Source organism: Dendropsophus ebraccatus, chromosome 5 (genome assembly GCF_027789765.1).
Source record: "Dendropsophus ebraccatus isolate aDenEbr1 chromosome 5, aDenEbr1.pat, whole genome shotgun sequence".
Taxonomy (NCBI): Eukaryota; Metazoa; Chordata; class Amphibia; order Anura; family Hylidae; genus Dendropsophus; species Dendropsophus ebraccatus.
The window spans coordinates 140,059,323-140,084,978 of record NC_091458.1 but is presented as its reverse complement, the minus strand read 5'-3'; the positions used below and the strand labels follow the sequence as shown (position 1 = coordinate 140,084,978).

At 41.7% G+C, this 25,656-nt stretch overlaps 1 protein-coding gene across 1 annotated transcript in view; it reads right to left on the bottom strand.

Annotated features, from left to right (window-relative positions):
• Positions 1-25,656, bottom strand: part of ACACA (acetyl-CoA carboxylase alpha) — a 220,232-nt gene that overhangs the window by 93,642 nt on the left and 100,934 nt on the right. The window contains exons 32-44 of the mRNA XM_069971462.1: positions 24,601-24,708; positions 19,634-19,690; positions 18,398-18,442; positions 14,387-14,428; positions 13,844-14,059; positions 11,599-11,754; positions 10,559-10,762; positions 9,714-9,869; positions 7,622-7,768; positions 6,675-6,944; positions 5,474-5,571; positions 5,067-5,187; positions 1,237-1,347 (exon numbers count right to left, since the gene is read on the bottom strand). Coding sequence (XP_069827563.1) covers positions 1,237-1,347; positions 5,067-5,187; positions 5,474-5,571; positions 6,675-6,944; positions 7,622-7,768; positions 9,714-9,869; positions 10,559-10,762; positions 11,599-11,754; positions 13,844-14,059; positions 14,387-14,428; positions 18,398-18,442; positions 19,634-19,690; positions 24,601-24,708 — 1,731 coding nt within the window. The remainder of the gene's footprint in view (positions 1-1,236; positions 1,348-5,066; positions 5,188-5,473; positions 5,572-6,674; positions 6,945-7,621; positions 7,769-9,713; positions 9,870-10,558; positions 10,763-11,598; positions 11,755-13,843; positions 14,060-14,386; positions 14,429-18,397; positions 18,443-19,633; positions 19,691-24,600; positions 24,709-25,656) is intronic.

Sequence of the window (25,656 nt, the reverse complement as noted above, 5' to 3'; positions counted from 1 at the left end):
CACAGACAGGCTCTACTAGAAGATAGCAGATAACACTGATCAATGCTATGCAATGGCATAGCATTAATCAGTGTATGCAATCTAATGATTGCAGGTAATAGTCCCCTCTACGAGGGCTTGAAAAGTGTAAAAAAATTAAAAAATAAAATAAATATGACACAGCCCTTCCCTCATAAAAGTTTAAATCACCCCCCTTTCCCATAAAACACAGAAAAATAATCATATACCAAAGTTTGCGTAATTGTCTGATCTATTAAGCTATAATATTGGTTTTCCCCACAAAGTGAATAGCATATAAGAAAAGGGGGGGGGGGGGATGCAATATTGATGTTTTCTTTTTTAATACATTACATGTCAGCAGAAATAGAGATATAGAAATATTAAAAACCTGATCATGGTGCAAAAAATAACTCCCCAAACAGCGCGGTAGGTTGAAAAATAAAACCATTCTAGGATTCACAATAGGACAATTTAAATCATAAATGTTTGCAAATAAAAAAGTAAAAAATTTGTAAAACGTTAAAAAAGCATATCATTGTATTCGGATAAAGATATCTAGATATCAAATTCTATCGTAAAGTACATTACGTAGAAACGGAAACACATCAAAAAAAGTTACAAAATTGCATTTCCCCCCAATAGTAGCAGTTTTCCAAGAGTAGCAGTCCTAGCAAGTAGCTCTGCCAGGCGGCTGCTTAAAATGCAAACATCAGGTACGGAGGGGGGCAGGACTATTAAGCACCCGGCGGCAGCTTCAGCAAGTAGCTCTACTGGCCGGCTGTTTACCCAAGCACGGGGTAGGGAGGGAGGCAGGACTATAAGGCAGCCCGGCATCAGCTTCAGCTAGTGGCTGCACCGGGCAGCTCCAATAATGGGTGACATTTTTGGCACCCAACATAAAATAGTATGCTGGTAAGTATTGGTAAGCACTCAACCTGCAATAGCCCTTGAGAGGCCATTGCAACCTGAATCAATCCTATGTTGAGGGATCACTATACTAATTCATGAGATTACAGGCATCATTTACAGCCCAGCGAGAGGATCAGGATGGAAGATTCGGTTAACAAGAGACATAATATCTGATGAACCAAAGGCTGCGGGAAGACAAGTTGTGACTTTTTGAACAACATACAATTATAAAGAATACTGAAATGATACAAGAAAGGTTGGACAAGCTTTGCTATTACTGTACATTATATTATATATGGCAAAGATACGTGGAATCACACTGCTTACCTTGTTTAATGCTCCGGCTCCAGTTAAAATAATATGCGAGTTTTCAACCTGTATTATTCTTTGACCCAATCTGACCAGATAGGCTCCAATGCCGATTGCTCTGCAGGTCACCTAGAAAAAAAAGTTATATAATATAAAAATAGCCATAAGAATTCTCCCTCTAGACTGGGTGAGGATTGTGTGTCGGGATGGCAGGACATGGATCTTGGCTAATGAAACAGAACTTTGCTAGCTTCTAAATACGACCATTATCTCACCAGTTTAATCTGGTTTGTAGTAAATCTATCTGGATTGTTGGTACCATTCCACCTAAGGCTGGGTTCACACTACGTATATTTCAGCCAGTATATTTCAGTCAGTATTGCAACCAAAACCAGGAGGGGATTAAAAACACAGAAAGGATCTGTTCACACAATGTTGAAATTGAGTGGATGGCCGCCATTTAATGGCAAATATTTGCTGTTATTTTAAAACAACGGCTGTTATATTAAAATAATGGCCGTTATTTACTGTTATATGGCGGCCATCCACTCAGTTTCACCATTGTGTGAACAGATCCTTTCTGTGTTTTTAATCCACTCCTGGTTTTGGTTGCAATATGAGGACCACCAGGAAATATACGTAGTGTGAACCCAGCCTTAACCTAGAACGCCATGTCTACGTCTCAACTGCTGACAGTTTCATGCCTTCCGTAGATACAGTCCGCGCATGCGCTACTGTTCTAACACTACCTCAGCGCAGAATCTTAACAGTTTCAGAGCTCATGGCATCATAATGAATGATGATCCCGGGAGTGCCGGGGTCTGGACCGTAGTGGATAGCCCATGCACCAACTCAATCTATGGAACGCGCGAATGCGGCCAAACTGCTGAGCAGGGAAGTAAGTTCCGCTGTGGTTATTTACAATGGACTTGGTGAGGCTATCACACATTTATCACTTGTTTCCATAAACAAAGAATCTCAATGTATTTCAAGTCAATATATGTCCTAAGGTTTGCTTGAGCTGCAGGAACATTATGAGAACAGTAAAGCTTGGTTGTTGAGGAGCATGGTTGTTCCGACGGGTTTACCTCTATTTGGTTCCCACAGCAACAGTTTCTGCGACTTTAATTTCTGCAACTTCTGATCTAAAACTCTGCTTTAGGTACCCTCCCATTCCCACTTTTATTTTTTGCTCTTGCTTCCTTTTCCCCCTACATCTCTTTTTTTTTTTTTTTTAATTCTTTTAAAGTTAATTATTGACATATAGCACCTCTAATACTTAAAGGGGACCAGTTTTGCTACCTAAATGGACCACCCATGAGGAAGACATTCCGCCTTAACCTGTACCATCACGTGGACTACTAGATTGTTGGATATGACATTCCCCCAGGCGGGCGCTACACCTTGGACTCTGCTGGTCCCTGGACTTTTTCTCCCTACATTGTCATTTGGTGGTCCCTACTCTTGTTCTTGATTTGTTACCTTTTTACCTTTCTACTGTTTGTATAAAAAATCTCTATGTGAAAAAATCTCTTCAATAAAACTTTTGAAACATTAAAGGGAACCAGTCACCAGGACAATGCTACCTAAGCTATCGGCATCATGTTATACAGCTGAGCATATTGATATATATGTATGTTTGTATAGACCTGCTGTTAGTATCTCTTTAAATAAGAAATGTAAATTTCTCTGTTAATCCTATTATTACCTGAAATACTTTCACTGTTCCACATGTCATTGTAATATATTATAATAAAGACAGAGATTATACAGAAGGTTTGCTTAAAAACAATTATTGCGCTCTTGGTTTATTTTCATCAGATCCCTATAGATCACACCTTTCCTAATAACAGATCCCTATAGAGGACATCTCTCCTAATAACAGATCCCTATAGAGGACATCTCTCCTAATAACAGATCCCTATAGAGGACACCTTCCCTAATAACAGATCCCTATAGAGGACATCTCTCCTAATAACAGATCCCTATAGAGGACATCTCTCCTAATAACAGATCCCTATAGAGGACACCTCTCCTAATAACAGATCCCTATAGAGGACACCTCTCCTAATAACAGATCCCTATAGAGGACACCTCTCCCAATAACAGATCCCTATAGAGGACACCTCTCCCAATAACAGACCCCTCTATAGGCTATGTTCACACAATGGGGGAGATTTATCAAAATGGTGTAAAGTAGAATTGTCTTAATTGCCCCTAGCAAGAGTCTGTGAGGAATAAAAGGTGGAATCTGATTGGTTGCTAGGGGCAACTAAGACAATTCTACTTTACACCTGCTTGATTAATCTCCCCCAATGTCTTTTTTAGATGAAAAAAAAAATTAGCAGTTCTTTTATAACGACAGCCACAAAAAAAGTCCATAAATATTATTTACCGCCATCATTATAAAATAACGGCCATTATTTTTAATAAAAAGATGATGTATGAACATATCCTTGGACTGCTTGCACACCTAGAGAGTCTCCAGCTCCTTATATGTAAAATAGTTTGTAAGTTATGGCTTTTAAAATTAGATAAAATATTGCTTTTTCAGTAAGAGATCAGGCCACGTCCTGAAGAAGTTTAGCACTTTAAAAAAAAATTGGTGAAAGTTAAGTGGACACAAGCATGATGGGATACAGTTTTACTTTTGGCCATTAGATGTCACCGTCTCATTAGTTTTATCCACTGACAAGACATTTGTACTTGTGCTATAAGATACCAGATGTAACAAACTGGCAGAAATGGTAAAAAATGCACAACTGTATCGCAATGTCACATAAAATATGTTACCGCTAATCGGTTTAATCACTATTCTTATGCGGCGGGGGTACTCTGTGGGTACTTTGGAGTGTAACAAGCTAAAAAAAACAAAAAAAAAAATTAATGTACCAGTACAAGCAATAAACAAATATTTTATACAACCTAGTTGGAGCCGCAGCACAGATTCTGTTGCTGCCATCTATTTAGCAAAAAAAGTTCCTGAGATCTGGTCTGTTTTCTATATATGCTAATGAAGTAGTTTGGAGCACTGGAGGAGGGACCAGCAACCCCCTGCATCAATATCTCACATTGGAGTCACATTGTAAGCTCTCTCTGTACCTCCTTAGGGATGCTTGAGGTGCATCATGGGTCCTTGAAGGAGAAGTCCGGGCTGTGGTGCTGGGGCAGGGGAGGATGAAAGAAGTAACTTGCTCTCACCTCCCCCAGTCCAGCGTTAAAGCCGATATCCTGCAGCTCTGATATCCTGGAGCTGTGGGATACTGGCATCAGAGCTGAAGGTCCCCCTCCCCCGCACTCTCCCAAAAATCACTCCATCCCAGAGTTCTTCTTTAGGGTATGCTCACATGGAGTAAAATAGGTGGAATTTCGCAGCAGTGTCCCACAGTGTCTCTATGGGAGGGCTTGCGCCTCCGTTCCAGCCGCTCTCCACACAAGGAATTGAATTCGACAATTTGTTGAGCGGAGAGCAAATGAAGCGGAGGCATGCAAGCCCTCCCATAGAGACACTGTGGGACAGATACTGCGGCAGAGTGCTCTGCAGGATTCCGCCAATTATACTCAGTGTGAACATACCCTTAAGGGGCGCTGAAGCTTTTAAACCAGTCTGTGCAGTGACACGGGATAGCACAGTGTCCCATAATTGGCTGAGCGGTATGTCACTTCAGAGATGGCTTCAGAAGCTTCAGCGGCAGCTAGCAGGAAACAGGCAGAAGGACACTGGGGAGCCGGGAGAGGCAAGTAATAACATTAACTTTTTCTATATATTTTCATCAGCTGACGACCGACGACAAATTAAACTGAATAAACCCAGAACAAACAAACAATGAATTGCTGCTTCTGATTACCAGATTAATGGTTATGACTTCTTCATAAGCCAATGAGGTTTCTCCAGCAATCATACCAGACCCGCGGAGGTTCTCCACACCAAGACCTTCTTCTTTACCAATTATGTCTGTAATCTTGTACCTAATGGGAAAGTTAACACAAGTGATAAGTTTTGTGCATCAGTCGTCTCCTATACATTTACAGGAATGTGTTGTTTTCTGATTTAAACAATGGGCGTTATTATACGAATATCTGACATTATTTGTTGTTAAATGATGGCCATCCAATAAAAACGGTCATCATTGTCGTGTGAACATAGCCTTGATGTGATTTTTTCATATATATATATATAACCATACTGAAAACACAACTAATGAATTATTGATATATATGCATCCCCTAAACAAATAAGCAAAGTAATAATTACCGTGATTCTCCTTCATCTTCCACGTGCTCACAGTGAACAGAGTTAAGGGCACTGACTTTCTTGTAGTCTTGAGGGGTTAAGTATAAATATTTATATCCCTGAAAGAAAAAAAGTCAATTTTAGCTAAATATACAAAATATGGTTTAAAGCAATGTTGTATTCCCCCCCCCCCAAGCAGCTGGTGCCCTCTCTGTGACAGCTGGATCAGAGGGAGCGGAGCCTAGGCCCAATTCAATGATGGGAGGGGAGGGGGTGTGGCCTAGAAGATCATGACACTGAGGGACAGGGGCTACAGTGTGGGTGGAGACACGGGGCACAGGGACCATTAAGCCCCACCCCTATGGCACTGTCCAACAATAACATGCATTTTTGATAAGGGAGACCACCAGGAAATCCTTTATATAAATAGAATAAAGGCTTAAGAATGGTTCTGCGAACTCCTTATAAGTAAAGGGGGGTTCTGACAATATCACTTTAAGTGGGTGAAGCACACAGAAGTGCATTCCACTCCCCAGCTAGATGCATGATCAGACTCTCTACATAGGCTAAAAATCCTCCAACTATGCAGAATATGCAGCATGCATGTCCTAAGTAAATTCCCCATTGTGTTTACTTCTGATAGCGTAGATATGCAGAACGGCTAGAAAGCCAGCACAGGCTGCCCACAGTGGCTGTGCTGTTAAATATCCGATAAAAATACTGAGCCTCCACCTAATGTCTATTTTAATATATATTAGCATTAGAAAAGACATTGCAACAAGGAAGCGGCCTGTGTAAGGAGCGTGGTGGCCGCTAAACAGTGAAGAAGAGGAAGCAGTAAGTAATTTATCCCTGTTCTTTTTGCTTCACTGTATTGCGGCTGCAGAGCTACTGACACAGGCTGCAAAATAAGTCGGCACTATATAAAGGAGGTATGTGCCAGCTCCATGCACAGCATACCTCCAGTTGTTGCAGAACTACAATTACCATCATGCCTGGACAGCCAAAGCTTCGCTTTGGGAATGGTCTAAAACAGTGATGGTCTAAAACTGTTCACTGTTTTAGAAAACCCATCACTGTTTTAGACCATTCAACATGACTTAGAGGCACTCCTGTGTCCACAATCACAAAAGGTATAAGGCGATGTGGATGAACAGGGCCAGAAGCATATAAAAAGGTCAGATTATTTTCCTACTGTAGATTAAAAGTCCCACAAACTCACCTTATAAGGGTCAGCAGTATCCTGCCACGCAACATGGAACATGTGTCGTATCTCTTCAGCCAAACCAATTCTTGCGCCACTGTTTGCGGCCACATATACACGTGGAATCCCCTGTGACCTGGAGAGCTCGGAGGCTCTCAAATACAACACATCCTCTTGTGGTCCAAACGAGCCGATCCTGTACGTGATGTCGTTCCCGATCACAATGATATCTCTACCGTCTGGATACTCGGGAGTTTTCAGGGTCATTTTCCATGCTACCATTCCAATCTGTAGAAAAAATAAAAATTATTGCACACTATATAGTGAAGTATAGGGAAATAATATCTTTCCTCCATGTTCTCTGGTAAGGATTAAAGGGGTTGTTCACAAAAAAAAAAAAAATGTTTCTTTCACATCAACTGGTGCCAGAGATTAGTAATTTACTTCTATTAAAAAATATCAAGTCTTCCAGTACTTACCAGCTGCTGTGTGTCCTGCAGGAAATGGTGTATTTTTTCCAGTCTGACACAGTGCTCTCTGCTGCTGAGCTCAGTGTCAGGAACTGATTCACTGGGCTCTGCTTCTGAACCCACTGAATCCCCATGACTTACCGGTTCAAGTCACTGCTCACCATAAAGTAATGGTGAGCCAAGGGGTTAAACACAGTAGAAAAAATGCATATGAAGAGCTGCAATGTAAACCCCCTATTATAGCATTATATATCCTTTTTGCCTCTCTCACTTGTGCCCTGAACAGACGCCTTTGGATTTTTCTCTTCTTTCATTAGTTATTACTATTATGCATAATTATTACTATTATGCATAATCTCAGTTTTGTTTTTTTAAATTTCAGAAAATATTGCGGCTATTGTTATGGTAGCTAGGTTACCTTTGCTTTTATAGTTGTAATCAAAAATAATAAAAACTTATAATTAAAAAATAAAGAGAAAAAAATTAATTAACTACCTCATTCCCTCCTGGGAGCCTATTCATGTGTACTAACTGGCCCTGGTCGTCCAGCACAAGCTCAGTATAAATCAGGACGTCGGAAGGCAGCGGACTCTGGGGAATAAAGGCACTTGCATCCATTGACTCCCACAGCTTGATTAATGCCTACACGGGAAAAAAAATGAATATTAAAAGTATCTTCATCATTAAGTAACATTAGAAGTTGTAAAAGGGACACCATATGAATATAGAGCCCTATATGTGTATATGTATATTATAGCAGCCATAAAGTTCCAAAAACATGTACCTACTGTGTATCCCTGTAGTGGGTTCTATCATAGGATACATGATTATTGCAAATGTAAGTGGTAAAGCGTCAGGATCCAACATACCAACACACAACACAACGTTAAGGCTACCTATGGTCAGAATTAATTAAAAGAGAAGTCCTGTGAAATTCAAAACAGGCAGGCGGGTGGGAGGGCGACGGCTATCAGTGGGACCTGGTAGCGGTGCTACGGGGCACCAGGACTGGTAAGTATACTTTATTTTGTTTCCGCACCCCCCTGCCTTTCTTATTTTTTCATTTATTATATCGGACTTCTCCTTTAACTGGAAAGGGAGGTTATCCAGGTTTAGAAAAACATGGCCGCATCGCTCTTGTATGGGGGTTTTACAGTTCGGTTCCAGTGAAGTGAATGAAGCAGAATTGAGGATAGGAGTAAAGCTGTTTTTACAATGAAGGAGCTGTTGTTTTTCTAATCCTGGACAACCCCTTTAAACTAAAACCAAAGTAAAATCTTCACTTAAGAAATCGCCTAAAATTAATCCTTTGTAGCAGCAGGGAGTCAAAAACCTGCACAGATTGCTTACAAGCTAATGAGCCACCCCATACGTAATTGGTAAGCCTAAGACACTACACAGCTCTGCTAGATGGGCGAGAACACTGCACATCCCATGCAATTACAGTTGTCTAAGGCTGGAGAGGACTGTGCCCAGACCTCAGGGAGAAGCTCTCAGGCCATGATCGAATATGGTGTATCTACTGCGGATTAGCAGAATAAAGCACCGCACACATACAATGTGGATGAAAATGCTATCCGCATGCAGCCGTGACATTTCTGGCAGAAAAAAAAAAAAAAAAGTTATAAAGTTAATCTGCCAACAATTCTGCAGGAGCAAAACTGTAACAGCCCTAACCAGCCACTGGGAAGGGGAGAGCAAAATGCTGTTGTATTGAACTACTTACCCCCCACCCCTGGAGTTCTCTGTAATGGGAGGGTCCCCGGCTCTGCCGATTACCAATTATTGACAGCTCTGAAAACTGCTAGAACTGTCAATGTAATAAAACACAAACCCTCTAGGGACTTGTGCCCATGCTGTACTGAAAGGAGACTGTGTCAGGAGGTTTATACTGTCCTGAAGAATGATGTATGATTTGAATTCTGATATATCATTTTGAACAACAACGAGCATGGCAAACTAATCCTTGCCATTATGTGCGTGTACTCAGTAGTCCTGGATATTCAGGAGCACCAGCACACTCCGCCCACAAGCGGCTGATTGGCAGCTATCTATACTGCATATAGGCAGACAGCTGTCCATCAGCAGCTGGAGGGTGGAGGGAGTGGTGTAGCACAAAGCCCATTCTCCTGCATTTCAGAAAAATGGCTGAACAGAATGATGTACATAATACACTGATCACAGCCTGCCTGAGCCATCACCCACTCAGCCAGTCAGTTACAGGGGTAGTGTCCCACCCCAGTCACTGATTGGCTAGCTGGGCAATCACTCAGCCGGGGTCGGAATGTTGCCGCTAGAAGAGGTGCAAGTCACCGGCTGATGTGCGTGACCAGCGCATCGCAGGCACGAGGACGGGCAATTTCAGTTCTTTATTATTTTTCTGCCCCCACCAGCCTGCTGGCTGTCCTTCCATGGGACTTCTCCTTTAATCTTTTGTTTCTCTCTTTATATGTAGTATTGTGTTGGTGGGTATTATGCAAGGGAATTATGTGGGTGGCTGCTAAAGAGGCGGCTGGAAGGAGCAAATCTTTCCATGATTGGGAATCGAATACTAATTATGATTACGATGATCTCTAAAACTCCTTACCTGACGAAACATTTCAGGAATATCATAGATATAGGTGGTTCCTAAGGACTGTGCTTGAAAGCGCTTAGATTGTAAGAGATCTTTAGTTACATAGGGTGTGTTAATGAGCATCCCGTGCAGCGGCCCTTGCTTATCTCCATAGGCCTGGAACATGATCTATTGATAAAACAATAGCAAGATATCAAAACAGCAAATAGTTTTTCTAACAGGTTTTAAGAGTTTTTCACATTCTCCTGGAGTTGTATTTTGGGGCACATATAATGTAACTATCTTCAGTCTATTTTGACCATTATCACTAGTCAAGTTAAGCCCATATTACATTGGGCAATTAGCAGGGACAAGCCCCTTGCTGCCGACACTATTACACATGCAGACAGGGAGAGGGATGGTAATGCAGGGAGCTGCAGGATCGTTAAATCATCCAGACATTCCATAGAAGATAGTGGTGGTCTGCTGCTGCTGATGCTCCTATTACCCAGAGCAATGGCCAGCAAATTGTTGCTATCTCAATCGTTGGTCTTTCAACATGTTGAAAGACATTGAAACAACAACGATCAGCCAACATCGTGCATGCCAGCTGATGGTTGCCTTTTACTACAAGAAGCAACTAATGGCATAATGGCTGATAATCGGCCAAATACGGCCGATAATCGCTTCGTGTAATAGGGCCATTAGATTTTACACTGTGCATAATAGGGCAGTATAAGTAACATCAGTAAGGCAGCTCCCTCCTTTATACACACCCATATATCCTTTCTTCGACAGAAGTGAGTGTTGTGGGGATGCAGTATCTTCATACAGAATACAGGGACCACCAACCAGCACCGTCTGCCTCCGTCACTTACCTGTCCAGTTCTGGAGTCAGTTACTTCTTTGTACAAGCTGATGTCTAGGTAGTAGCCAGATTCATTTGTCAAAAATAAGCGAATTGGAATTTGCTTTCCAGTTGGTGTTAATCGAATGTTTATTTTTAATTCAGCTTGTAGGACGCGCAATTTCCACAGTCGGCTTCCATAGCGCATGACCATACTCCGAACGGATTCCTCAATCTAGAGGAACAAGACGATACAACAAGATTATCCTGTCTAAAATCAGACAACGAAATACAGGTCGCCTCTCTGAATGATTAAACAAGTTATGTCAGAAAAATACTTGAGTTGAAAAACCCTGTAAAGAATATGAACACCTGAAAAAAATACAGTAAACCGGCACTGATGACATGGTTAGATGCTGTCAAGGAGACACATGGTACCCATCATATATCCATTTGTACTTCCGGAAAATCTCCTCCCAGTCCCCTGAACTGCATCTCCTCCCAGTCCCCTGAACTGCATCTCCTCCCGGTCCCCTGAACTGCATCTCCTAGTGGTCCCCAGACCTCCATCTCCTAGTGGTCCCAAGACCTCCATCTCCTAGTGGTCCCCAGACCCTCCATCTCCTAGTGGTCCCCAGACCCTCCATCTCCTAGTGGTCCCCAGACCCTCCATCTCATAGTGGTCCCCAGACCCTCCATCTCATAGTGGTCCCCAGACCTCCATCTCATAGTGGTCCCCAGACCCTCCATCTCATAGTGGTCCCCAGACCCTCCATCTCCTAGTGGTCCCCAGACCCTCCATCTCCTAGTGGTCCCCAGACCCTCCATCTCCTAGTGGTCCCCAGACCCTCCATCTCCTAGTGGTCCCCAGACCCTCCATCTCCTAGTGGTCCCCAGACCCTCCATCTCCTAGTGGTCCCCAGACCTCCATCTCCTACCAGTCCTGTGTATCCATATATAATAACCAGGGCATGGGTCGGCTTCCTGGACCCTCAAAACAAATCCAGTGAACACACAAAAAGACAAGCACTGTATATTCAGACAGGGCTGGGTAATTTTTCTAGTATATACCTTTGAAGGGTCCATGATCACAGTAGGTACAAAGTTTAGGAAGATGTGATTGCAATCCGTGCGCACATTGGTGTTATTAAACGCTACTTCCAGTTCATCCATAGCTTCAAGAAGAAGCCGCTCCCCTTCATTTTGAAGGTACTCAAACGAAGCTTCCTATTAGTAAAACAGAAGATGGTAGATTTTTCATTAAAGCAGTAGATGGCCTTGCATAAATAAAAAGATTTTTTAACACAGCCACATGGAGCATACAGGGATTGTTTGTGCGGCCTGGCCATGCGATTAACCTTGCCTTCTGAGGCACTGCAAATGAAAGCAGATCTCGCTGATCAGCGCTCACTTGTGTCCTTGCACAGCTGCAGATCTTTTGTACGGCAGCAAAATTTATTATATGTAAACAGGAGAATTGCGGCTGATAGCATAGTTTATGCAACCATTTAAATATATTGCTGTCATCATTCGATTGGCCTGGCCGTTTGATCGAAAGGTGTAAAGGCACCCTTAGTTTTAGACCTTGTGGTGAAAATGTAAGCTGCAAGATTTCAGAATTATTTTATAATATAGACAGTAATATGGAAAATTGGAGGAAAAAAAAACAACAGAAATTCTTTAAAAAAATGTTTCACATAAAGGCTATGTTCACACAACGTATGGACAATGGCTGTTGTATTGAGTGTCAAACAACAGCCGATGTTGCATCAAAATCAATGCACAACGGCCAGAAATAAATCGACATGGACAACGGCTGTAGCAAACGACCGAGGTTAAATACATTGTGTGAAACCATGGCCGTTGTTTGCATTAACTCCAATGCAAATGGTCGTTGTTTTTATAAAATGTACACGTTGCGTGAACAAAGCCAAAAACTGGATTTTAGAAATAGATCTGAGCGGTTGATAATAGACATTAGCCATTTGTAGCTATTTGTAGGTTTTAACTACAAATAAATTATTTTATTATTTATTTATTGTTATTTATATTTTATACTTCTTTTCAGCTTCAGCTTAATGTGTAAATTAACATTAACAAAAATTCTCTGTTAAAATGTGGAGAGAAAGTAACGGCAGATAGTTAGCATTACTTATTTTCTTCTGATGCTCCGTTGTTGTCCAAATGTGGGCTGCTTTCCAACCTTCTATCATGTAACCTCACAACTTAGCTCCAACACATCAATGATCTTTCAAGTATCTCCTGTGCTCTCAGTGCGACCTAGCAGAGTTATGTGAGCGACATAGCACAGTTGAATGAGCGGCATAGCAGAGTTGAGCAAGCGGTATAGAAGAGCTGAATGAGCGACACAGCACAGTTGAGTGAGCGACATAGAGTTGAGTTAGCGGCATAGCAGAGTTGAATGAGCGATATAGCAGAGTTGAATGAGCGATACAGCAGAGTTGAATGAGCGATATAGCAGAGTTAAATGAGAGATATAGCAGAGTTGAGTGAACGACATAGCAGAGTTGAGTGAGCAGCATAGTAGAGCTGAATGAACAGCATAGTAGAGCTGAATGAGTGATATGCTCATCAGGTCAGTTCGGGGGGGGGGGGCGTATGGATGTCGGGTGCTGCGGGCGATGACCGCTGGTCAGTTCTGATTTGGAGGGGGGGAGTGTCAGGTGCCGTGGAGTGGGGGGGGGGTGTTCGGGTGTCGGTCATCAGTTCAGGTGCGGGGGGGGGGGGGGGGGGGGGTTTGGGTGCCGCTCAGCAGTCCAGGTGCAGGGGGGGGGGGGTGTCGGGGTTGCCGCGGGAGGCCACCGCTCATCAATTCACGTGCGGGGGGGGGGGGGGGCGGTGCCACGGGCGGCCACCGCTTATCAGTTCAGAGCTGGGGTGGTACTTTCAGAGAGGGAGAAAGTGATCAGCAGCTGCTGTCACTGTCTCAGTGCCCTCCCTCTTTTCAATGTGCTGGGTTAGAAGCGATAACCCAGCACATTCAAGAGACTGAGGACACGTGATGCCGGGTCAGGGCCAGAAGCAGGGAGCGTGTCGGAGTGGACTGAGAGCTGATGATTCTATGCAATCGGTGGGGGTGGGGGCACCTAGATAACAGCAAAACTGTGCAGAATCCATAATAACTTTATATTGGAAAGATAGAAAGCTACGGGTGGACAACGTATTAATGCAAAAATAATTTTGGAAGGAATACCCCTTTAATCCATTAAAAGGGAACAACATTATCTGCAACTAAAACTAAAGAAACGCTTCAGCCCATGACCTTCAGTACTTTACAGTCATAAATTATACCCACCTTAGTAACCAGATCAGAATGTCTAATGATGGCACGGACAAAGAACCTATAATCTGTCACTTCGGTTCCTTCTTCTACCTTGGCAGCCCCCAAATACAGATGCATTTTATGGTTGGCACATGGAATTGCTGTTAAGTCAAAGTTTCTCATTCGGTTCAGTTCTAATTGGAAGGCGAGGGCAGGTTCCAAATGTCTGTAGATTCGATCTTCCTCAAACTTCAAAAAAAAAAAAAAAAAAATTGAACTATTCCAAGTAAATAAAAAAAAATACTTAAAAACTTATGCAGAATTTGTGCTCTCATTTTCTACTTTAGCAACTATACGCTATAACTTAAACTCATACAGTAACAGGTATAAGGCAGCACTGGAGTTAGCTCTCCAGCCAGCGTGATCAAATTTATTTTATTTATTCCATCTGTAATAAAGTAGCACAGTAACATTTTTGGTTAACCCTCCTTTATTTGGCAAGGATGGTTTTCTTCTATTTAATTGTTTTACAGTTAAAATTGTTCAATGAAACATTTTAGATTTTAGAAGCCATACCTTGTTTCTTGCCCGGAAAGTAAAGAACTTGGGGAATTCCCTCTAAAAGTAATAAAAAAAAATTAAAATTAAAAAGGTTAAAGTGACACTGTCACCCCTTTTGTGCATTCTGACATCTCTACACAGGTGTAAAGGGTAAATTAAGTGTTTTTCATACCTTATTTCATATCATACGTCATGCTGTTTGTTCAAGTAAAAAATGTTCTTTTATCAACTGCAGATTGCATTAAGTGGGTGTGGCCTCGCGGCATTAGCGGCACTTAGCCCCGCCCACAATGGTACCGTTGGCCCCGGCCGTTGGCTGTCCGAAAGGTCTAGACCCCAGCCCCTTTACGCCAGCCAACCAATGGGCATCAAGGGGGCGGGGCCAAGTGGTGCTAATGCCGTGAGGCCACGCCCACTTAATTCAATCTGCAGTTGATAAAAGGACACTTTTTACTTGAACAAGCACCATGACGTATGATATGAAATAAGATATAAAAAACGCTAAATTTACCCTTTACACCTGTGTAGAGATGTCAGAATGCACAAAGGGGGTGACAGTGTCACTTTAAAGGGAACCTGTCACCCCCCGTACCGGGGTGACAGGCTCCCGACCCCCCGTTAGAGACCCCTATACTTACCTCATCCCGCCGGGTCCCGCTTCTGGATTCGGTCGGGTCCCGGAGATCTCAGCCGCTGCAGCCCGGCGCGCGCGCTGAGAGATGAGTCCAACACCCATAGAGAATGACAGGAGAGTCCAGCGCTCCGTCATTCTCTATGAGCGTTGGACTCATCTGTCAGCGCGCGCGCCGGGCTGCAGCGGCTGAGATCTCCGGGACCCGACCGAATCCAGAAGCGGGACCCGGCGGGATGAGGTAAGTATAGGGGTCTCTAACGGGGGGTCGGGAGCCTGTCACCCCGGCACGGGGGGTGACAGGTTCCCTTTAAGATTGACTAATTATGCAATTTTAATATAAAATGTTTACACTTAATAAAAGTAAACAATAGGAATTCTATCAGCTTATAAAATATAAGCAAGGTTACTATAACGGACAAACATTGTACAGTGGTCACTCGACATATGATGCCCTCAACATACAATAGATTCAACTAACAATGGCTTCTCAGAGGCCATCGGTAGTTGAATACAGCATGTGCTCACATCAATACATTAATATACCAGGACATCACTGGTCCCTGCCTGTGTCTGACATCACCACGCAGCAGGGAGTCCAGGTAGAGACTATAATGATAGCAGCTCCGCATCAGCAATGTAGGCTCTAGAGTTTAGGGACATTCAATGACATCATCGAAGGTCCTTAAACTCCAGGAAGTCCAGGACCATGTGCTACCAGATCCTTAAAGTGATACTGTCACTCCCTCCTTACTGTTCCTTCATTTTATTGGCAGACTGTGTCACCTAGGTGGGGCTTTAAGGTGGTTGGGCCTCATCTGCCTGCTGGGAAGAGTGTCCATCTGCTGTGAAGCCCTGCCTAGTTGACACTTTCCACCGATGAAATGAACTCACTTTAGAGCAAAAAGAGGACAAAAGACAAGTTTTATACAGGTATATACCAGCCAGATTTACATTGCGCAACAAATCCACACCTGCTTAGCAGCAGGTGTAGATTTGTGTCATGCTTTATGCCTGCCAGCGGGCCGTCATTTTGACGGTGTGTGAACATAGCCTTAAAGTAAATCTGACAGAACAGCCAGGATATAAAAGTTCTTTATAAATGACACCTTTAACTTGAATTCCCTTATAGGTGGTTATTCAGCATCTATATCTACATCTAATATGTACCACTTCTTACCCCCACACTTCTAGAGTTTCTTGTAACTTTTTAAGGGACTTATATTTTTCTCGTGTGTTAATTACAGTCAATATAATTATTTCCCAGCATGTTTAGGTGGAAAAGCTTTGCTCCAGCTAACTTCCATTTTCTCATCTCATTAGGTTTTTAACATGATTATTAGTATAATAATCAGCTATGATGATTTGTGTTGCATGTTTTCACATTCTCTAATATGCAGGATGTCTTGATTGGCTAATTTAGGCAAATTATTTTGATTGTCTTGACGATGGTTGGCTTATTTGATCGCAGCAGGGGTATAATTTGCATTCATGGGAAGCAAAGTTGTTGTTTTTTTCATGTTGAAAAGCAATGAGATGTTTTTGATTGTGATATCTGCCCTTACTAGCAGTGTAATTTCTAGAAAATAACTTCATTAAAGTGATAACATGTGATGCCGCAGTAATGACTCATTGTAGCCTGGAGGAGAAGGATATCCATCCAGTAGATTGAAAAGCTTTGCTTATCAGGTTTTAATCATTAAGGTCATACAGTATCTCTAGTCAGATTTGTTTTATCAGTTCATTCTAAATGAAACAGAATCATTTGATGATAATTATCAAGGGTTCTAGCTTCTTAAACCAATATATATATATATATATATATATATATATATATATATATATATATACACACACACACACACACATATATATATATATACACATACACACACACACATTATATATATATATTACACACACACACAAATATTCTAAATAAATAGGTGACCCAACTTATGTTTATGCAAAAAGGTCCTTAGTTACGAGTCTCAAAAGACGGGACTGGCCCTCCAGGGAAGGACCCAGAAAAGGGATGGTTCCCGCACGGGACCACCAAAATCACCATATTAAAGGGAACCAATCACGCCGAAAATCCATCTTAAGATAAGGAAACGTGCTGGCACATCACGCAGCACGTTTCCTAAACATCCCCCTGTAACCTCCGTGCCCCCCTCCATCAGTCAGTAATCTTACGTTGAAGAAGTCCCGCGCTGTATGTAAATTTCTGGCAAGTAGTCACGGTGGGCGGATTTAGTCAAGGTGAGCAGGATCAGTCACAGGTCCTGGGCGTCTGTAATGGCTGTAATCACGCCCAGAGGGGCGTGCTTGAGGTCTGCCTTCCATCCACGTAACCTGGGGGCTTGCGTTTCACGTCGGCGGCGCGCTGACATCATCCGCACGCAGCGCCGTCATCTTCCGGAGTCCGCGCATGTGCAGTATGTCGGCGGCGTCTCTCGTCGTGCTGCGCATGCGCGGACTACAAAAGACGTCTGCGCTGCGTGCAGATGATGTGAGCGCGCCGCCGACGTTAAACGCAAGCCGCTGGGTCACGTGGATGGAAGGCAGACCTCAAGCACGCCCCTCTGGGCGTGATTACAGCCATTACAGACGCCCAGGACCTGTGACTGATCCTGCCCACTTTGACTAAATCCGCCCACCGTGACTACTTGCCAGAAATTTACATACAGCGCGGGACTTCTTCAAAGTAAGATTACTGACTGATGGAGGGGGGCACGAAGGTTACAGGGGGATGTTTAGGAAACGTGCTGGGTGATGTGCCAGCACGTTTCCTTATCTTAAGATGGATTTTCTGCATGATTGGTTCCCTTTAAGTGGCCCCTTCTGCCAATATCCAACTCAATTACGAGTCTGATGATATGACCAGGGTAATAACATAGCGAGGTATCCATCCACAGACAGCTGTTTCAGGGGTTGCCCCTCATCAGTGTGGAGCAGGATTCTGGCTAGGTAAGAGCAAATTATAAAGCTACCTTCATATGAACTAGATATTTTGCATATACTGCAAGTTGTTTAATGTACCATACAATAATATTATTTAAAGCACCCTTGATTCCAGAGCTCTGTACAAATGACAAGGGTTAACATACAGAAAAAGATAAAATCAAGGGGAAAAAAACCCTACATAAATAAAGTGATACTGCCCCCCCCAATCTCTTACTTGTCCCCTATACTGTGGATAGGGGACAAGTAAGTCTTAATCAGAAAACCCAATTAGATGGAGATCACCACTGTTGGATGGACACACACTTTGGTCAGGATAGGCAACAAAAAAACCAAAAAACAGTTTAACATTTGGTGTAAAGAGAACTGGAAACCAGAAGACAATGAAAAGCCATATGTAGCACTTATTTACTTTATTTAGGCATACTTACATGAAACCTTTGGTCAACCTCACAGTTAATCTGCTTTCTAAAATCCTGAAGGGAAAAAAAAAAATAGGAGAAAAAATTACAACTAAAATGCAGACATAGCAGCAAAAAATGTGTAAAGGCCTTATAAAATAGAATTTCATAATAATAATAATAATAATAATAATAGTAAAATAATAACAATAAAAGTAATAATACAAATAATAATACAAGTAATAATAACCACCTGTCAGGTGTTCTACAGAATGTGTCTATAACCTTTATCTTTTGTCCTCCTTTATGAATATATTTGGATATTGCTTATTTAGCTATCCCATAATGTAATTCTATAGTGGTTCGTGGTGTGTAGCATTTGTGCTGACTGTAGAGGAAGCATTTCATTTTTACTTTTTCAAATTAACAAATTGAGATATAATGCGTGGCCTCCTCCCACACCCAAATTATCATGGTTTACACCTGCAAAGAGGTGTAAACCATGCAGAAATCTACACCTGCTCAAGAGCAAGTCCAGGGCAGGTACAGGTCCTGCCGGCTTTAATAGGCGCATGCTTCTTGATCAAATTTGGCCAGGTAAAGGGGGGTGGGGCTTTATTCAAGAGTGACATAAATGTCTCCCATAAGGTTGCCAAAGTACTAATCCTGCTAGCTTGGTGCCCTACCAACCCTCCTTCTATAGCCATGTGGTTGGAAATAGTTCACCAATTATGTCAACTACAAGAACTAGCAAGATGGGAAGTAAGAAACCATGGCAGACTTGGGTCTAATAAACATAAAGACAGACATACAGATATGTCTTTTCTGTGCTCACATTTCCTGGATTCTCTTGTTCTCTTTTCTTCATGACACAGACAGCAAGACTTGTGGTCCTCCAGCCAGGAAGATAGGTTCCCCTATCATTACACCTTTTTATTTTATCTTTGGATCTCATGGGTATAGTTCTTGATGTGCACTGGCTGGCCTGCATGCTGACCTTTGCGTTTTCTTAGCTCAGGCCAGGCCCACCTCCAGTGCTTCACCCGCGGCCTGGTACCCATGAATAGAATGCGCCGTACACGGTTAACAAAAAAAGGACAGAGGCAGTGGCTTCCCCACGCCGTCGCCATTCTATATATGGTTAATACAGCGAATTTAGCTGATGGTACATTCGCTTTAAGAAAAAACAATGCATGTGCCAGTGTGCACAAACGTGGAGGGTACAGTACTTGTAATACATGCAGAAAGAGAACAAATAAATATTACCTTTTGTGCTACCAAAAATGTCAGTCGACGAATTCCATGATCCATCAGCACAGCTTTCTATTTAAACAAAAAGACAAACACATCAACCTCAAGGTACTGCAGTGAATCTGCACAATCCAGGAGTGACAAAGAGTAGATCTAGTATAGGAAGCACTATGGTTACTAGAGAAGAGCCAAGCCTTCTCGGGATGTGACTGCACCATGCTTTATTGCGGCTTATGAATAAAATAAAACCATAAATATAAAGGGAACCTGTCCAGTCCCTAGAGCCCTACATGCTGCCCCCAATACCTGACCTGATATAGAGGAAAGCATTCTGACTCTCAGATTGGCAAATCAGCTTTGTATGAAGCAAAACTGATCAGAGTTTGAATCCTGCAGGTTGGCGGCTCTGTAAAGAGGTGAATACAGTCCGAGGACCGCCTGGAAAACATGGATGCAGCCATAGTTTGGATTGCTGCTTTCCATTGTCTCTATTGTGATGTATGTATATACTGTATATATGATGCGTGCATGTACATATTGTAGTCAGCACCAACGTGATCTTTTTATGAGTAACATTTCCCTTTGTCAGATGTTTCCACTGCAACCTCGGTTTATAGTGTAAGGGCCCTATTTCACCGGACAATTATTGTTCGCATAATCGTTAACGATTAACGATCTCAAACGACCGCTATTGCGAAAGACCTGAAAATGTTCACTCATTTCCATGGAACGATAATCGTTACTTATGATCGTATTTGCGATTGTTTTTTCTTCGCTATTGCGTTCGTATCTGCTGTGAACAACGTCTTATTCAATGCAAACGATTTGCCAAAGTTTTGCAAACGAGCAACGATAAAAATAGGTCTAGGTCTTATAAAGCGATCAAAGATTTCTCGTTCGGTCGTTAATCGTTAACTGCATTTCAACTGAACGATTATCGTTTAGATTCGAATGATTTAACGATAATCTGAACGATAATCATCCGGTGGAATAGGGCCCTAAGGCACAGTTGAAACTACAATGGGGACAGTAAGTTAGTAATGCTTTCTGCATCCCTCATTTACTGTCACTAGATTCCCTTTGGTTCACAGTACAGCAAGCCAATGCCGCTTCATACAGCGTTACAACCATGAATGTCCCCTCGACACAACCAGAACGTTTTGTTGCAAACTGCACCAAATTTTGGCACATCCTGCTACAAAACCTTCTGTTTCTCCCTGGGAAACCCTGTGGCAGTAAGCGCAGACAATGCTGGAGATGTATGTGTGTTTTTTGTTTTTTTTTCTTTTTACAGAAAGACGACCTGGATAACTTCAAGAAAACAGGAAAAGTTTCATTTCAATAAAGTTTTTTCTTAAACTTGTGTGTGTTTTTTTTTCTTTCCTTACATATAACTTAGTAGTGGAAACAGTCTGGTAGACGACATCCATTACCAAGCTGAGACATAGCATTAGCTTATAAAATGTTTAACAATAATGGCCGCATTATACAGATTGTGCTGATGTGTCACGATACACAAAATGTGTCAGCACAAACTGTTTAACGCTTGCTATATCTGTGTGCAGAGTATGTGTTGAGTGTTTATGATGTATGCATATATGTATGTACAGTATGTGTGATGTGTATATGATAAATACAACATATAGTGTACATGTGTGTGTAATAGAGCAGAGCAGGCAAGGGGGTCTCACAGTTTTAAACACCTCCTTAAGCCTCTGTCAACTGTATGGGCATCCTCAGAATTTTGTGGTGATACTCCTCTAGAGTACTTTCCACATCCTGCGCACCAGTACAGACGTGGATTCTTTACTGTAAGAGCAGTGAGACTATGGAACTCTTTATATTCTTTACTGTAAGAACATTGAGACAATGGGAATCTGCCACATGATGCTGTCATGGCTGATTCATTATATAAGTACAAGGGAAACCTGGATGCTTCTCTATAAATATAATATTACAAATTATAGGCACTAAAATACATGTGATAGGACGCTGATTCAGGTATTATTCTAATCGCCATATTGGAGTTGGGAATTCATTTTCTTCCTATGTTGATGATATTGGCATCTGCCTCATAAGGGTTGTTGCCTTCCTGTAAATCAGCACAGTAGGGTTTCTGTAGAGCGTGATGGACTCTTTTTTTCAACCTTACTATGTTAAAAAGACTCAGGCCTATTTGCAAAGATAAATATTGCACAAGTGGCTTTTTTTTTTTTTTTAAGGGGGGTGGAAACTATGTCAGGGTCTGACTGAATGGCTGTTGTGCAATATCTTTTGTGCAAAAAAAATAATGTGCACATGATAAATCTGGCTAAAAAAAGTAGCTGATATAAAACCACACCCCCTTTGAGGGACGTTTTTATTTAAAAACACGCAGGAGGGGGGTAAACTACTAAAAAGAAGCGCAAACTGCTTGTTGATAAATGCTGTAATATTATATATATATTATATATATAGTGCGCAAAAACACCTTTATACGCCCCATAATGCACCCCACGTAGGGGCCGACCAACACTTTAGATCTTCATATTTAACAAAAGGTTGAAATGACTATCTCTAGGATCTGTCTAGAAATATCCTCACGAGAGCAGTAGTATCTACAAGTAATCATCAGCGTCTCTCCACTTATTGTATTTTGTAGCTCAGAAAATCACAAGAGCTAACAGCTCAATCCACTTAGCATTCGGGAATGGAGGACTGCAATTAAGAAAAAAAAATAAAAAAAAATCATACAGCAAGCATTTGCAATAATATTACTGTCCGGGAGAGAAAATAACTCTAATACTTGGAGTTTTAACATCAAAATTGTTATTGCTTTTAAAATTCCACAAGTGGCATATAATGACAGCATAGCAACAGGATTCTGATTACATTGTGATAATGTGGCTTTCTCAGTCAGTCTACAGTTATAAGCAGGCGATTAGGCAGCAGCACCTGGAGAAACTCCATTAACGCTGACTGCTTCCATCTCCTCTGCAAGTCATTTACAAGTATATGATCCTAATTTCTATAAACATGCTGGGGCTGAGATATTATTTGGACAATTGGGATTATTCTAGTAGATGTTTAAATGTTTTTTTCCCTCCTACTGCCTGAGGCTCGATGTCGATGAAAATCAAAACTAGCTTTTTCCGCTTCTATTTGTTTTTTTAAAAAAGAAAATACAGATTTTTTTTCTTCTTCTTCTCCCGGCGGGGGTAGGGAAGGAGTTTGTTCAAGGATTTTAAAATTCAAGGGTAAAAAAAAAAAAGTGATCTAGTCTTTTCTATATGGAATGCCTACCAATCATATCCTAAAGGACAACGACACAATACAACTATTTTACACTCCTCTTGTATTACGACGACTGGTAATTTTTTGTTTTTAAAATTTTATTATGTCGAATGTTTTATTTTAGGAGAGCAGGTAAAAAATTTTAGCATAGTTTTCAGCATAGGCCTTTGTACATATCCCACTGGTGAAAGTTCTGTCTGTAATACTAAGAGGGTACTGTTGTCACTGGAAAAGCCAGACCCATTTTATGGCAATATAACTTCGGCTAGGAAAACTGGACTAGCATGCCGCAGTTAATTCATACTTAAAGTGATAGTGTCCCCCCCCTTGCATATAAGGAGTTCTCAGCGCCATTTGTGCATTATGACTTCTCTACACAGGTGTAAAGGGTAAATTTAGCCGTTTTCATACCTTATTTTATATCATGGTGCTTGTTTCAGTAAAAAGTGATCTTTTATCATCTGCGGATTGTGCCACCTGGGTGGAGCTTCTCAACTGGAGTGCTGCTTAGCTGTGCGCACAACGGCATCGTAGACACCGCCCCTCTGTGATGTCATAGCAGTCTAGGCTCCGCCCCCACCGAGCTGGTCTAAAGGTCTAGGCTCCACCACCACCAGCCCATACCGATAGCCGCTGAGGGGGGCAGGGGTCTATGCACTGATAACGTCACAGAGGGGCTTACAGTGATGTGGGTGGGGCTGCAGTGGTGAAGCCCCGCCCAAGTAGCACAATCCACAGATGATAAAAAATGGTCACTTTTTACTGGAACAAGCACCATGATGTATGATATAAAATAGGTATGAAAACTGCACAATCTACCCTTTACACCTGTGTAGAGATGTCATATTGCAAAAAGGAGATTACAGTGTCACTTTAAGCTGATATTAAGCTGTATAAAGGCTTTCTTTTTGGTCTTTCCGCTAGAAATGCATGTTATTGTTGGTGGACAGTGCCGCCTGGACAGGGCTTCCTGACCATCGTGCCCCATCTCCCTGCCTACAAAGGCACCATAAGCCCCACCCCCTCTTTAATGTCATCATATTGGGCCGACCTCCGTGACATTGTAACTGGCCAGATCAGAAGGAGGAGTTCAGTAAGTTTACTGCATGTAGGCTAAATACCACACACACTGTTCCTCACATCCTGCCCAACTCGTCCAGCAAGGCCATCCTCTTAATGTGGAAAAGAACGACATGTGTAGAGTTGAGCTTACTGAAATCCTCCTATAGCTCCTTCTGGTCTGGCCAGTTCAAATGACGTCACAGAGGGGTGAGCCTTAGGGTGTCCCATTCTAATGTCACGGAGGGGGTGGGGCCAATGGCATCACGGATGGGAGGGACCTACGGTGCTGATATGGGGCACAATGGCCATGAAGCCCTAGCCCTAAATGCTACCTAAGCTATCAGAATCATGTAATAGAGCAGAAGGAGCTCAGCAGATTGATATACATCTTTATGGGAAAAGATTCAGTATAACTTTAACATAACAGAATAAAGAGTCCAGGGTGACTCTGCCCACTGGACTCCTTAATACAATGATCAAGGATTTCAATGCACCTGTTACAAGTTATACCAGCTCTTTTTCCACAAAGATATATATCAATCTGCTCAGCTCTTACTGCTCTATAACAGGATGGGGATAGATTACATAGCATTGTCTTGGTGACAGGTTCCCTTTAAATTCAGAATTCAAATCTGTAAATTGCTTACTTTGTTTTGCGTAAAGTCTCGGAACATGGCAGCTAAGCTATCATCATCAATGTCACAGTCGGTTTTGATGGCAATGTTTAGGATGTGGATAGGTTCATCTCGGATGCTCTGTAAGAGATGTTTGAAAATCATATAAAAGTTTTACTTACAAAAGAGAATAGAAAAATAAACAATAATACATATAAACAAGGTAAATCACAATGGTTAAAAGGGGTTGTGCGCTGTAAATGGTCATTTACCGATTCTGTCGGGGCTGCAGGGGAGAGAACAATGGTGTGTACTTACCTATCCCGCCCCAGCTACACAAATAGAATACCAATAAAAACTAGAGATCATGATGCCCCAAAAAGCTCAGTAGGTTGAAAGATAAGAGTTTTCTAAGGCTTGGTTCACACTAGGTTTTTGCAATTAGTTTTTTGCAAAAAAAAGAAAAAAAAAGGATGCAATTGTGTGTATCCGTTTTGATCAGTTTTTCCATTGACTTCCATTATTTAAAAAAAAAAAAAAAAAAAAAACAGATCAAAATGGATCCTTTCTTTTAACGTAAACAAAAACGTAGTTGACCTCATTTTTGTGTCCGTTAAAAAAACAAAACAAAAAAAAACGGACCTGTTTTGATTCGTTTTATTTTTTATGATGTAAGTCAATGAAAAAACGGATCAAAATGGATGCATACAATAGCATCTTTTTTTTTTTCCATCAGTTTTTCCATCCGTTTTTTGCAAAAAAAAAAGGGATTGCAAAACTTAGTATGAACCCAGCCTTAGAGTCACAATAGGGCAATTTTTATCATAATTTTTTGCAAAATAAAGTTTTTTCTGTTAATTGTAAAAACTTAGCTAAAAAGCTTTGAAAACATGCACATATTCAGACTGACCTATAGAATAAAGGTATCTACATTGTGTAGACATGGAAACCCCTCAAAAGTTATTACATTTTTTTTTTTTTTTTTTTTTTGCAACTCTACCCCATAAATTATATTTTTGTGGTTCTGTCATACATTCTACGGCGGATTGAAGGGCGCCATCAGAAAGAACACTTGTTCCTGAAAAAAAA